Source organism: Lipotes vexillifer, unplaced genomic scaffold (genome assembly GCF_000442215.2).
Source record: "Lipotes vexillifer unplaced genomic scaffold, Lipotes_vexillifer_v1.1 scaffold1330, whole genome shotgun sequence".
NCBI classification, from domain to species: domain Eukaryota; kingdom Metazoa; phylum Chordata; class Mammalia; order Artiodactyla; family Lipotidae; genus Lipotes; species Lipotes vexillifer.
This window is the reverse complement of record NW_006787533.1, coordinates 42,308-54,943: the sequence shown is the minus strand read 5'-3', so window position 1 is coordinate 54,943 and position 12,636 is coordinate 42,308. Positions and strand designations below refer to the sequence as shown.

At 40.1% G+C, this 12,636-nt stretch overlaps 1 protein-coding gene across 1 annotated transcript in view; it reads left to right on the top strand.

The window, feature by feature from the left end:
• LOC103072412 (protein unc-80 homolog) overlaps positions 1–12,636 on the top strand; it is a gene marked incomplete at its 3' end in the record, with an annotated part of 220,293 nt that overhangs the window by 167,001 nt on the left and 40,656 nt on the right. Inside the window, exons 32-36 of the mRNA XM_007460228.1 lie at positions 3,178–3,359; positions 4,099–4,230; positions 6,649–6,835; positions 7,478–7,606; positions 9,266–9,409. Of these exons, the coding sequence (XP_007460290.1) occupies positions 3,178–3,359; positions 4,099–4,230; positions 6,649–6,835; positions 7,478–7,606; positions 9,266–9,409 (774 nt within the window). The remainder of the gene's footprint in view (positions 1–3,177; positions 3,360–4,098; positions 4,231–6,648; positions 6,836–7,477; positions 7,607–9,265; positions 9,410–12,636) is intronic.

Here is a 12,636-nt window from a genome sequence, read left to right as displayed (position 1 = left end):
CCATATCTTTGTATTTTTTACAGATTTTTTCCTGTAATTTATATCTAGTCTCATAGCGTTGTGGCCGGAAAAGATATGTGATACGATTTCAGTTTTCTTACATTTACCAAGGCTTGCTTTGTGACCCAAGATATGATCTATCCTGGAGAATGTTCCATGAGCACTTGAGAAGAAAGTGTATTCTGTTGTTTTTGGATGGAATGTCCTATAAATATCAATTAAGTCCATCTTGTTTAATGTATCATTTAAAGCTTGTGTTTCTTTATTTATTTTCATTTTGGATGATCTGTCCATTGGTGAAAGTGAGGTGTTAAAGTCCCCTACTATGATTGTGTTACTGTCGATTTCCCCTTTTATGGCTGTTAGCATTTGCCTTATGTATTGAGGTGCTCCTATGTTGGGTGCATAAATATGTACAGTTATATCTTCTTCTTGGATTGATCGCTTGATCATTTTGTAGTGTCCTTCTTTGTCTCTTGAAATAGTCTTAGTTTTAAAGTGTATTTTGTCTCATATGAGAATTGCTACTCCAGCTTTCTTTTGATTTCCATTTGCATGGAATACCTTTTTCCATCCCCTCACTTTCAGTCTGTATGTGTCCCTAGGTCTGAAGTGGGTCTCTTGTAGACAGCATATTTACGGGTCTTTTTTTTGTATCCATTCAGCCAGTGTATGTCTTTTGGTTGGAGCATTTAATCCATTTACATTTAAGGTAATTATCAATATGTATGTTCCTATTACCATTTTCTTAATTGTTTTGGGTTTGTTATTGTAGGTCTTCTCCTTCTATTGTGTTTCCTACCTAGAGAAGTTCCTTTAGCATTTGTTGTAAAGCTGGTTTGGTGGTGCTGAATTCTCTTAGCTTTTACTTCTCTGTAAAGGTTTAAATTTCTCTGTCAAATCTGAATGAGATCCTTGCTGGGTTGAGTAATCTTGATTGTAGGTTTTTCCCTTTCATCACTGTAGATATGTCCTGCCACTCCCTTCTGGCTTGCAGAGTTTCTGCTGAAAGATCAGCTGTTAACCTTATGGGGATTCCCTTGTATGTTATTTGTTGTTTTTCCCTTGCTGCTTTTAATATTTTTTCTTTGTATTTAATTTTTGATAGTTTGATTAATATGTGTCTTGGTGTGTTTCTCCTTGGATTTATCCTGTATGGGACTCTCTGCACTTCCTGGACTTGAGTGACTATTTCCTTTCCCATATTGTGGAAGTTTTCAAGTATAATTTCTTCAAATATTTTCTCAGTCCCTTTCTCTTTCTCTTCTTCTGTGACCCCTATAATTTGAATGTTGTTGCATTTAATGTTGTCCCAGAGGTCTCTGAGACTCTCCTCAATTCTTTTTGTTCTTTTTTCTTTATTCTGCTCTGCAGTAGTTATTTCCACTGTTTTATCTTCCAGGTCACTTATCCATTCTTCTGCCTCAGTTATTCTGCTATTGATTCCTTGTGGAGAATTTTTAAGTTCATTTATTGTGTTTCTCGGCATTGTTTGTTTGCTCTTTAGTTCTTCTAGGTCCTTGTTAAACGTTTCTTGTATTTTCTCCATTCTATTTCCAAGATTCTGGATCACCTTTTTTTTTTTTTTTTTTTTTTGCGGTACGCGGGCATCTCACTGTTGTGGCCTCTCCCGTTGCGGAGCACAGGCTCCGGACGCACAGGCTCAGCGGCCATGGCTCACGGGCCCAGCCGCTCCGCAGCATGTGGGATCTTCCCAGACCGGGGCACGAACCCGCGTCCCCTGCATCGGCAGGCGGACTCTCAACCACTGCGCCACCAGGGAAGCCCTGGATCATCTTTACTATCACTACTCTGAATTATTTTTCAGGTAGACTGCTTATTTCCTCTTCATTTGTTTGGTCTGGTGGGTTTTTACCTTGCTCCTTCATCTGCTGTGTGTTTCTCTGTCTTCTCATTTTTCTTAACTTACTGTCTTTGGGGTCTCCTTTTCACAGGCTGCAGGTTCGTAGTTCCCGTTGTTTTTGGCATCTGCCCACTGTGGGTAAGGTTGGTTTAATGGGTTGTGTGGGCTTCCTGGTGGAGGGGACTGGTGCCTGTGTTCTGGTGGATGAGGCTGGATCTTGTCGTTCTGGTGGTGTTTTTTTGGGATGTCTGTGAACTCATTATGATTTTATGCAGCCTCTCTGCTAATGGGTGGGGTTGTGTTCCTGTCTTGCTAGTTGTTTGGTGTAGAGTGTCCAGCCCTGGAGCTTGCTGATTGTTGAGTGGAGCTTGGTCTTAGTGTTGAGATTTAGATCTCTGGGAGAGCTTTCACCATTTGATATTATGTGGGGCTGGGAGGTCTCTGGTGGTCCAGTGTCCTGAACTCAGCTCTTCCACCTACTTGGCTCAGGCCTGACACCTGGACGGAGCACTGAGACCCTTTCAGCCACACAGCAGGCTCTTTTTGGCCCTCGTCTTCCTTTCCTCAAGCCACCACACATCAGCCACTTCTGCGCCCTCAGAGTTTCCCATTGGCGCCCATTCACCGGATGATGAGTGTTATTTTTAATATAACTAATGGAACTGAGACAGTTTTGTTTTTTTGTTTTTTTTGTTTTTTTCTTTTTTTGCAGTACATAGGCCTCTCCCATTGTGGAGCACAGGCTCCGGACGCAAAGGCTCAGCAGCCATGGCTCACGGGCCCAGCCGCTCTGCGGCATGTGGGATCCTCCCGGACCAGGGCACGAACCTGTGTTCCCTGCATCGGCAGGCGGACTCTCAACCACTGCGCCACCAGGGAAGCCCACTGAGACAGTTTTAAATGGACATTTTTATGTACTGTCCTAGGGTTACTCTGAGATGACTCTAGCCATTTCCTAAAAAGGATATTTCAGCTTGTAATTTCCTTTCTTTATTTGCTTCCTCTGGCATCTACTTTTCACTGTGAGCCAAAGGAAACTTTGCTTAGAATGAGTTTTTCTACTGCAATGTCGTGCTGTCACAAATCGTGCTCGCATCAGATATTAGAAGATTGTGGGAGGCACAAAGGATGAAGTCTGCTTTCCAGGTGCTGAAACAGGCTTTGCTTTTGCCAGCGCTGGTGGCCTGGCTCTATAGCTCAGTAGTTATTTTCAAGAGACAGAAGCAGTTTCCCCCTTCTCCCTATCCCCAGGAATCATGCAAAATTAAGAGATGCGTAGCTGATGAACTGTCTTTGATGTTGACTGTCTTTAGCGGCCATGTTCCTGTTGTGTGCGGTGAAAGTCCCTGAGGCCGTGTCTGATATGCTGACATCAGAGTTCCACCACCCGGAGACCGTGCAGCGGCTGAACGCTGTCCTTAAGTTCCACACGCTTTGGAGGTTTCGCTATCAGGTCTGGCCCCGGATGGAGGAGGGAGCACAGCAGATTTTTAAGGTGAGGGATACATCCAACATGGGTATTAGATTAGGAAACCCAACCCAAGGTTCATTTCAGTCCTTGAACCTCAAATCCACAGTGGATGTCCCAAGAGATGTTTCTTCTTTTTTTTTTTTTTTTTTTGCGGTACGCGGGCCTCTCACTGTTGCGGCCTCTCCCGTTGCAGAGCACAGGCTCCAGATGCACAGGCCCAGCGGGCATGGCTCACGGGCCTAGCCGCTCCGCAGCATGTGGGATCTTCCTGGACCAGGGCACGAACCCGCGTCCCCTGCATCGGCAGGCAGACTCCCAACCACTGCACCACCAGGGAAGCCCAAGAGGCTTCTTTTTTTCCCTCTCTGATTACATAAGTAAACCTAACTCATATATGAGTGAATTCTTGTCCTTAAAACAAATTGAAATATAAGAATGTAGAGTAAGAAAATCAAGTTTCTATAAACCTCAAGATTTCAGCACCATCCCCAGAGGTAAAGCACATAGAAGTTTGGGGTGTAATCTTCCATACATTTTGCTATATAAACACAGATGTTCTTTGGAAGATGGGGTGATTAACACAAATAGAGATCATATAGTTGAAACCCTTCATTTTATTAATGAGTAAACTGAGGCCCAGAGACGTTCTTCATGTGCCTTATAATATCCTGTGCTCTAAAAGATGATGTCATAATTTTGCTTCAGACTCATTCTAGCTTATTTTCCATCTTACTCACTTCATTCTTCTGATATCAACTAACAGATCCCGCCTCCCAGTATAAACTTCACCCTGCCCTCCCCAGTGCTTGGAATGCCATCTGTCCCGATGTTTGACCCCCCTTGGGTCCCTCAGTGCAGCGGGAGTGTCCAGGACCCCATTAATGAAGACCAGTCTGTGAGTAACAGGCCCTTTCTTTCTAATATCTTCAGGCTCCATGGTATACATGTAAGAGAGAACAATGGTTGTGTGAGACAGTTGTCATAAGAATGTAATAACAGCACAGAAAATCAGCCACAAAGGCCTTTAGTTCTTGTGAGATAGAAGGAACTGACATCTGGGGTGAGCATTTGCAGACCTCCAAAAGCCAAAACAGTTTTGTTCCGTAATCATAGAAGCAGCCACCTTATAATAAAAGCTACTAAAAACATTAGGCATTGATTTCCTAGCCAAAGGTAGTGCTTTTGCCTCTCTTTATTATAAAACAAACAATTCATTTAACCTACATAAGCTACCCAAAAGTTAATGCGATTGACTCTGGATGAATAAGAAAAAGAACTGAGTTTCCTGTTCTTGCTGTCCTTGTTTGGACCTTAGTCTGTTCTTTACCTTACTGATCATCAGTATCATCATCAGAGACATCACTCTGAGAGCTCAGGTCTTACGCTATTCTAATACATTACTGATCTATGTAATATAATTTATAAACAGTTAAGTTTAGAACCCAATCTATTTATAAACAAGAACCAAGAATATGTGCCTTTTGAAAAAATGAATCTTCAAAATATGCCTTTTTCACCTGTTGCATAGCATTTTCCTAAATTACAAGATAATGTAGAAAATTTGGAAGATAAAGCAAATAGAGAAAAAGAACACATCTCTATACACAAATTCATGATTATTTCCTTGCATAATTTCCCACAGGATTTAGGGCAATTGCTATGTGAATAGTAAAGATTTCTGATATATCTCACAAAATATCCCCAGGATGATTGTACCTTTTTACTCTTATATAACACAATAGGAAAATGTCTTCTTTATTCAAATTAACTAGTATTATTTTTTAATGCCACATTGAATGGCAAAAAACAAAGTTATTGGCTTTTTTATTCACACATCTTTAAAAAGTTGATTGAATATATGAAGTGAGGTTGAACACTTTTGCATGTCATACATATATTTTCTAGGCATTTGTAGTTTTCTTTGAACTGTTTGCTTGAACTCTTTACCCATCAGAATGTTTTTCTTTTAATTCTTCTGCATACACTACCTTCATATCTGATGGATTTGTGCCAAAGACAAAGGCACGCTTGGTTCTTCCCTCCAGCATCTGAACCACTGGTATAAAGATCCTTGTTTTTTTTCTCATACATGTGATAGATTCATTTGAGTCAAGTACATTCTCTTCCCAATTTCACAGTGAATTTCAAGCCAAAGCCCCTAATTCTATATCCAGTTATCTTTCCCTTATCTTATTATAATAAACCAGCTTAACCCCTGGCTCTGAAAATGAATTGCCATGTGGCCCATCAAATGCCCTTAATTACTGTTGTGTCATCCACCTTTGGAAACCTTTAGTCTTATGTTAAGACCCTGCATAAAGGGAGCTTCGATGACTGCTGTCCTTTAGAATAGTGACCAACACGCCTTGTCCGTCTCTTTAATCCTAAGTGACCACTGGCCAACAAAGATGTAGAATTTCTACTATACATAGACATCACTTCAAATTGGTAGTGAAGAACGTCAGTGATCACTTCCCTGCTCTGAGACCAATGACTTCATCCCCAGAGCTCTTGGAATTTATCTCAGCATAAGCATCATGATTAAGGCAAAAATAGAATGGCCCCTTTGCAAAGTCAATCTTTTCTCCTTTATTGTTTCTTATCTGTTATGCTTTTGCTGCTGGAAAACAGAGTCAGATTTGACATTCAACCATAGTAACACTACCAACTCTCATAATTTCAATTCAGTAGCTTTGTTTCTATAAATATTGTTAAGTATTTACAGTGTGCCACTGTATTTTCTATTATTTATATTTATTATTATTTAACATTAATATTTCTAAATATTAAGTATTTGCAGTGTGGTAGATACTTAACATACAAAAATGAAATAAATCACATAATTAATTGTTTTACATGAAAGAGATCTTTCGTCCTCCTTCCCATGGTTCTGACTTTCTCTTTTATTAACCTGATGAAGTAAATGTCCTTCATTTAAAACCAGTTCAAGAAATTTTGGAAGGAAACAGAGCATTAAAAATGTTTATTCGATGTGTTTAAAAGAGTGGATCATTTGATATTTTATCCTAAAATAAGATTAAGTAAAATGACATTTTTTCTTTCCCAAAATTACAAACATCCTTGAAGAATTATGCAGATTGAATGAAAAAGAATGTCTTAGTTGTACACAGCCTGGAAACTTGGTAGAAAAAGAAGCAAACAAATAAATCTCCATGAAACTAGATCACGGATGCCCTAACGTTTCCTGAGAACAAAGTACCACTTCTGTGTCTACATTTAGTAGAACACTCTTTATACATGTGACCTTGCAGAAGAGTTGCTAGTAAATAAACTTGCCTTCATGTCTCTGTAGAAATCCTTTTCAGCCCGGGCTGTGTCCCGCTCCCATCAAAGGGCAGAACACATCTTAAAGAACTTGCAACAGGAGGAAGAGAAGAAACGTCTTGGTCGAGAAGCCAGCCTCATCACCGCCATCCCCATCACCCAGGAGGCTTGCTACGAGCCCACCTGCACACCCAACTCAGAGCCAGAAGAAGAAGGTGCCCTCTACACACTGGACTTCTTTGGGGAGGGGGAGGGCGCTGAGTCACACAAAAGGGAAAGGACTTGCTTTGAAATAAACATTGACGATTTTATGTGACATGAGGTGATACGCTCCCTCTATCTCTCTCTCTTACCTCCTGACACTATCTAAAGAAAGAGAAAAAAGTTGTCTTTTTCTAAATGTTTAGAGCTGGCTTGTTTACAGAGGAGGACATTAGCCACATTGAATAAACTGATATGATAATGGACCAAGCAGTGACTACGATTCAGGCAACAGCTGAATCCAGAGTGTGTGCTAAAACATATGCAATCAATCTTTCATCATTAAAAATGGGGTTAGTCCATTAACTACTTTCAGCCTTCACAAGTGCAGACAGTTTTTTGGTTGGTATCAGAAAAATCATTTCTGAACCATTCTAAATTCAGTGATTCTCTGCCCCACTTCTTTGAAATCTCTGGGAGGAATTTTCTGTCTGCCTTTCTGTAGGTGTTTTTTCCTCACCAGAGTACACTCTAAATTACTTAAGCCTTATGCTAGGAGAGCTATATACACTTTGATGTAAGTACAACTATAATAGTGATGATAACTTTTTTGTTACAAAACCAAAGTTCACATTCCCCATTTTCTTTGCCAGTAGAAGAAGTCACCAATCTGGCAGCCCGTCGACTGTCTGTGAGTCCATCCTGTACCTCCAGCACTTCCCACAGGAATTATTCCTTCCGCCGAGGGTCAGTCTGGTCAGTGCGTTCAGCCGTCAGTGCTGAAGGTGTGTCCTCTTACAAATGTGTCCTTTATTCCTCGTGACTTGTGTGTTTTGAAACAATTTTTATTTGATATGATTATCTCACTTCATTACACCGTCTTCATTAAATAACCTGTCACATGATCTTAAAGTTTAAAAACGTATATTAGATGAGTGGTATTCTAAAAAAAATTGTTGATTTAATCCAGCAAATGTCCTTGATAAGTTGGTTCTATTTTAATTACATTACATGTCATTGTATTGCTGAGGGTTCAATAAGACATCATTCTAGGCAGTTAACAGTTTTCAACACTGGCTACACATTACAATCAACCAGGGAGCTTTTAAAAATGCCCAGGTCACACCCAAGACCAAATCAGAATCTCTAAGGGTGGGACTCAAGCACCTCACAGGTGATTCCAGTGCATAGCTAAGACTCAGTAAGATGCTTTAGGATGCTGTTCTGGAATAATTTATCAAAGGAAGAACAAAGCTCGTGCCAGTCCTGTAATGAAATCTGATTCCGGAGGAGAAATGTGATACTCTTCAGTTCTAAGAATTTAAAAACTATGCTTCTCTAATGATAAATAACTGTCTGGGGACTTGTTCCTTCATGATTATACAGATTTCATCACGATTTATAAAGTCATTAAAAAGTCGTACAGAAACTAGTGGTTCTCAACCCTTTACTGCACAACCCTGGAAAACTTCAAAAATGACCAATGCTAATTAATCACAGCAGCCCAAGGCATATCTATATTTTTTCTAACACCTTTATTGAGATATAATTCACATACTAAAATTCACCCTTTTGAATTGCATAATGCAGTGGTTATTAGTATATTTGTAGAGTGTGCAACCATCAACCCTACTTAATTTTAGGGTATTTTCATTATCCCCAAAAGGGACCCTATAACCATTAGTCGTCACGCCTCATCCACCACTCCCCCCAACCCCTGACCAGAAATAATCTACTTTCTATTTCTATGGATTTGCCTATTCTGCACATCTCATATGAATGGAATCATATAATATGTGGCCTTTTGTGACCGGATCCTTTCACTCAGCATACTTTCAAGGTCGACCCATGCTGCCACATGTATCAGTTCTTCATTCCTTCTTATTACAAGATAATGTTCCATTATATGGATACGCCACATTTTGTTTATCCGTTCACCAGTTAGAGTGGACTTTTGGGTTGTTTCCACCCTTTGGTTATTATGAATTACACTCTTATGAACCATTATGTATAAGTTTTGTGAGGAAAACTGCCAAGCTCTTTTCAAAAGTGCCTGTATCGTTTTACATTCCGACCAAAAAGCATAAGGGTTCCAACTGTTCCACACCCTTGCATAGGCACAGTAATCTTGGAAATGAAGAGCAAAGTTGGAAAACTTACATTTCCCCATTTTAAAACTGACTACAGAGCTGCAGTAACCAAGACTGTGCAGTATGGACTTGAGGGTTGATATACACATCAAGGGACTAGATTGGAACCAGAAGTAAACCATTACATGTATGTTGATTTCAAGTTTGAAAAGGGTGCCATGAAACGTCAATGGGGGAAAGAATAGTCTTTCCAACAGATGATGCTGGCACAACTAGATATCTGCACAGAAAAAAAATGTTCCATAAGTAGGTCTTGAACTGAGAAAAGCACGCCGTTTCTGTGTCCCTCTTCAGATGAGGAGCACACCACCGAACACATGCCCAGCCCCCACGTGCCTCAGCCGCCGCAGGCTGTGTTCCCGGCATGCATCTGTGCTGCAGTGCTCCCCATTGTCCACCTGATGGAGGATGGTGAGGTGCGGGAAGATGGAGTAGCAGGTACAGTTTTTTGTTTGTTTGTTTTTTGCGGTACACGGGCCTCTCACTGTTGTGGCCTCTCCCGCTGCGGAGCACAGGCTCCGGACGCGCAGGCTCAGCGGCCATGGCTCACGGGCCCAGCCGCTCCGCGGCATGCGGGATCTTCCCGGACCGGGGCACGAACCCGTGTGCCCTGCATCGGCAGGCGGACTCTCAACCACTGCGCCACCAGGGAAGCCCAACAGGTACAGTTTTGCCTAGTCAAAACCGTCAGTAACTCTAATAAATACTGAAGGCGTTCATCTGATAAAGAGCAGTAGGGTGCCCTCGAAGCCATGAACCACTGGCCACGTGTGGAGTTGTTTTATGGACATACTATAATGACAGATTTGTAGTACGCTGACCTAACACTAGCACTTTCTCCACCTTTTCCTCCCACAAACTTTATGACCAAGATATTGCACTTAAAATAGGCAGTTTTTTCCCGGAGCATTGTTTAGGACTGGGGAACAGACCAACCCTCATTTGGCCACGGAGAAATCAAATAGTGATTTTGGCCACCTTAGAAATCTTAGCCATTGGCTTGACATCATTAATGCCATCTTTCTCACTTGATTTCCTTTCCAGAGGTAATAAATATGTAAAGAAAATAATTGAAAAATGAAATGATAAACTAGGGGTAAAGATGAGTTACTTTTGTCACAGATAACAGGTTAATATTCTTGATGTTATGTTTTTTAAAAAAAGAACCTTTATAACTCAATAATGACATTTTTTTTTTTTTTTTTAAGGTTAGACTTTATTACCCAGAGTCTATTTTTGTTTCCTGGGAATTGTTCATGGGCTTTGCCAGTGACCACTTGATGACATTTACATTTACATTTTTTTTTTAAAGATGTTGGGGGCAGGAGTTTATTAATTTATTTATTTTTCCTGTGTTGCGTCTTCATTTCTGTGCGAGGGCTTTCTCTAGTTGTGGCAAGTGGGGGCCACTCTTCATCGCGGTGCGCGGGCCTCTCACTATGGCGGCCTCTCTTGTTGCGGAGCACAGGCTCCAGATGCACAGGCTCAGTAGTTGTGGCTCACGGGCCTAGTTGCTCTGCGGCATGTGGGATCCTCCCAGACCAGGGCTCGAACCCGTGTCCCCTGCATTAGCAGGCAGATTCTCAACCACTGTGCCACCAGGGAAGCCCAATAATGACATTTTTATACCCCAGTAGAGAAATGGACAAAGGATATAAACACACACTCTAACAGCCAATTAAATCTGTAAATAACACTTGTTTAAAACAACAGTGAAATCTTACATTTCATATAAAAATTGCAAGGATTATTTCAAAAGAAATTATGCATAGCTGGTAAAGATTCAGAGAAAAGATTATCCTCACACCTTACTGACGGCAGTAAAAATTTAATGCAAGCATTCTGAAACAGTTTCACAGTATGCACCATAAGCCTTAAAAGTGTGTACACCCTTTGACACAGATTTTGGTATCTAGCAATTTCCTAAGGCAGTAATGAGGGGTGAATTAAGGTTTACAGAGAACGCTGTACCTTGTATAGTTTTAAAATAACAAATATTCGAAAAGAGTTTAAATGTCCAACAATAGGCAATTAGTTAATCATGGTACCTCCATATGACAGCTTTCTGTGCACATTAGAAAAATATTAACATAAAAGTGTTCAATTTATAATTAAAAATGTGAGTACCAGAGAGTATTTTCTATATATTATTTAAAGATACATGTAAATATATATATTTCATGTATATGAAAGAATATACTCCAAAATGTTTATAGTTGTTTTGGTGGTTGGTAGACTTATCTGTCTTATTCTCCTCTTTGCCTTTTTCTGTATTTCTCATGTTTTAAGCATTAAACTGCCGTACTTAGCAATTAGAATATAAATAGTGTTATAAAGAGAGTTTTGCAACCAATTTCAACTTAACAAAAACCCACATCTATTTTAATTATTTATAAAGATACATGAAAGCTAAAGCTTATATTTACATATCTCTTGTTAAATTATTTATTTATATAGCTCAATTTTAATTGGATGGTTAGCTTCTGAAGCAAAAAAAAATTGGTATGATTTATTTTAAATATAGGCTGAAAAATAAATTTATGCTAAACTCTATATTCCTAGTTTGGAAAACTAAACTAAACCATTTAAACTGAAGATCATCTAATGCTTAACCCCTACTCACTTTTACCCACCTGCTTTCTTAGCCTGGGCACTTCCAGGCAACCTTAGACTGACTACTTTTCCCAAAGAACTAGCACTTTCTTTCACATTAGGAATAATTATTTATTCCTAAGACACCCTCATTAGAAGTGGGAACCCTAACTGTTACTGGCTCAACTATGTCATCTTGCTGTGGGAGTTATTATTTAAAACATTCATGTGAACAATAAAAGGTCATGTCTAATTCATGTGCATTCTAAACAAAGAATATTTTCTAAACCAAATAATTACTTTAGGAATTTCTGCATACAATAAACAATGAAGTGGGACTTTAATAAATACTTACCACTGTTAACATTAGGGTAATTTCCAAAAGAAAGATTCATAACTGTATTCTTTTTTATTAAAATGTAATTGACATGTAACATTGTGCTAGTTTTAGGTATACAACATAAACATTTGATATATGTATGCATTACAAAATGATTACCACAATAAGTTTAGTTAACATCCATCACCATACGTAGCTACAATTTTTTTTATGATGGGAACTTTTTTTTTTTAATTTTTGGCTGCTTTGGGTCTTTGTGGCTGCACGTGGGCTTTCTCTAGCTGCAGCGAGCGGGGGCTATTCGTCGCAGCGCGCAGACGTCGAATTGCGGTGGCTTCTCTTGTGGAGCACGAGCTCTAGGTGCGCGGGCTCAGTAGTTGTGGCCCGTGTGCTCTAGAGTGCAAATTCAGTAGCTGTGGCGCTCAGGCTTAGTTGCTTTGCGGCATGTGGGGTCTTCTCAGAGCAGGGCTCGAACCTTTGTCCCCTGCATTGGCAGGTGGATTCTTAACCACTGTGCCACCAGGGAAGTCCTGAGGAGGGCTTTTAATAACTACTGTCTTAACAGCTTTCAAGTATACAATACAGTATTGTTAACGACAGTCACCATGCTGTACATTACATCCCCAGGATTTATTTATCTTATAACTGGAAGTTTGTAACCTTTGACCACCTTCCCTCCACCCAGTACCCCCCCCCCCCCCCCCCTGGGAACAAACCTGCCCTATGTTCATTT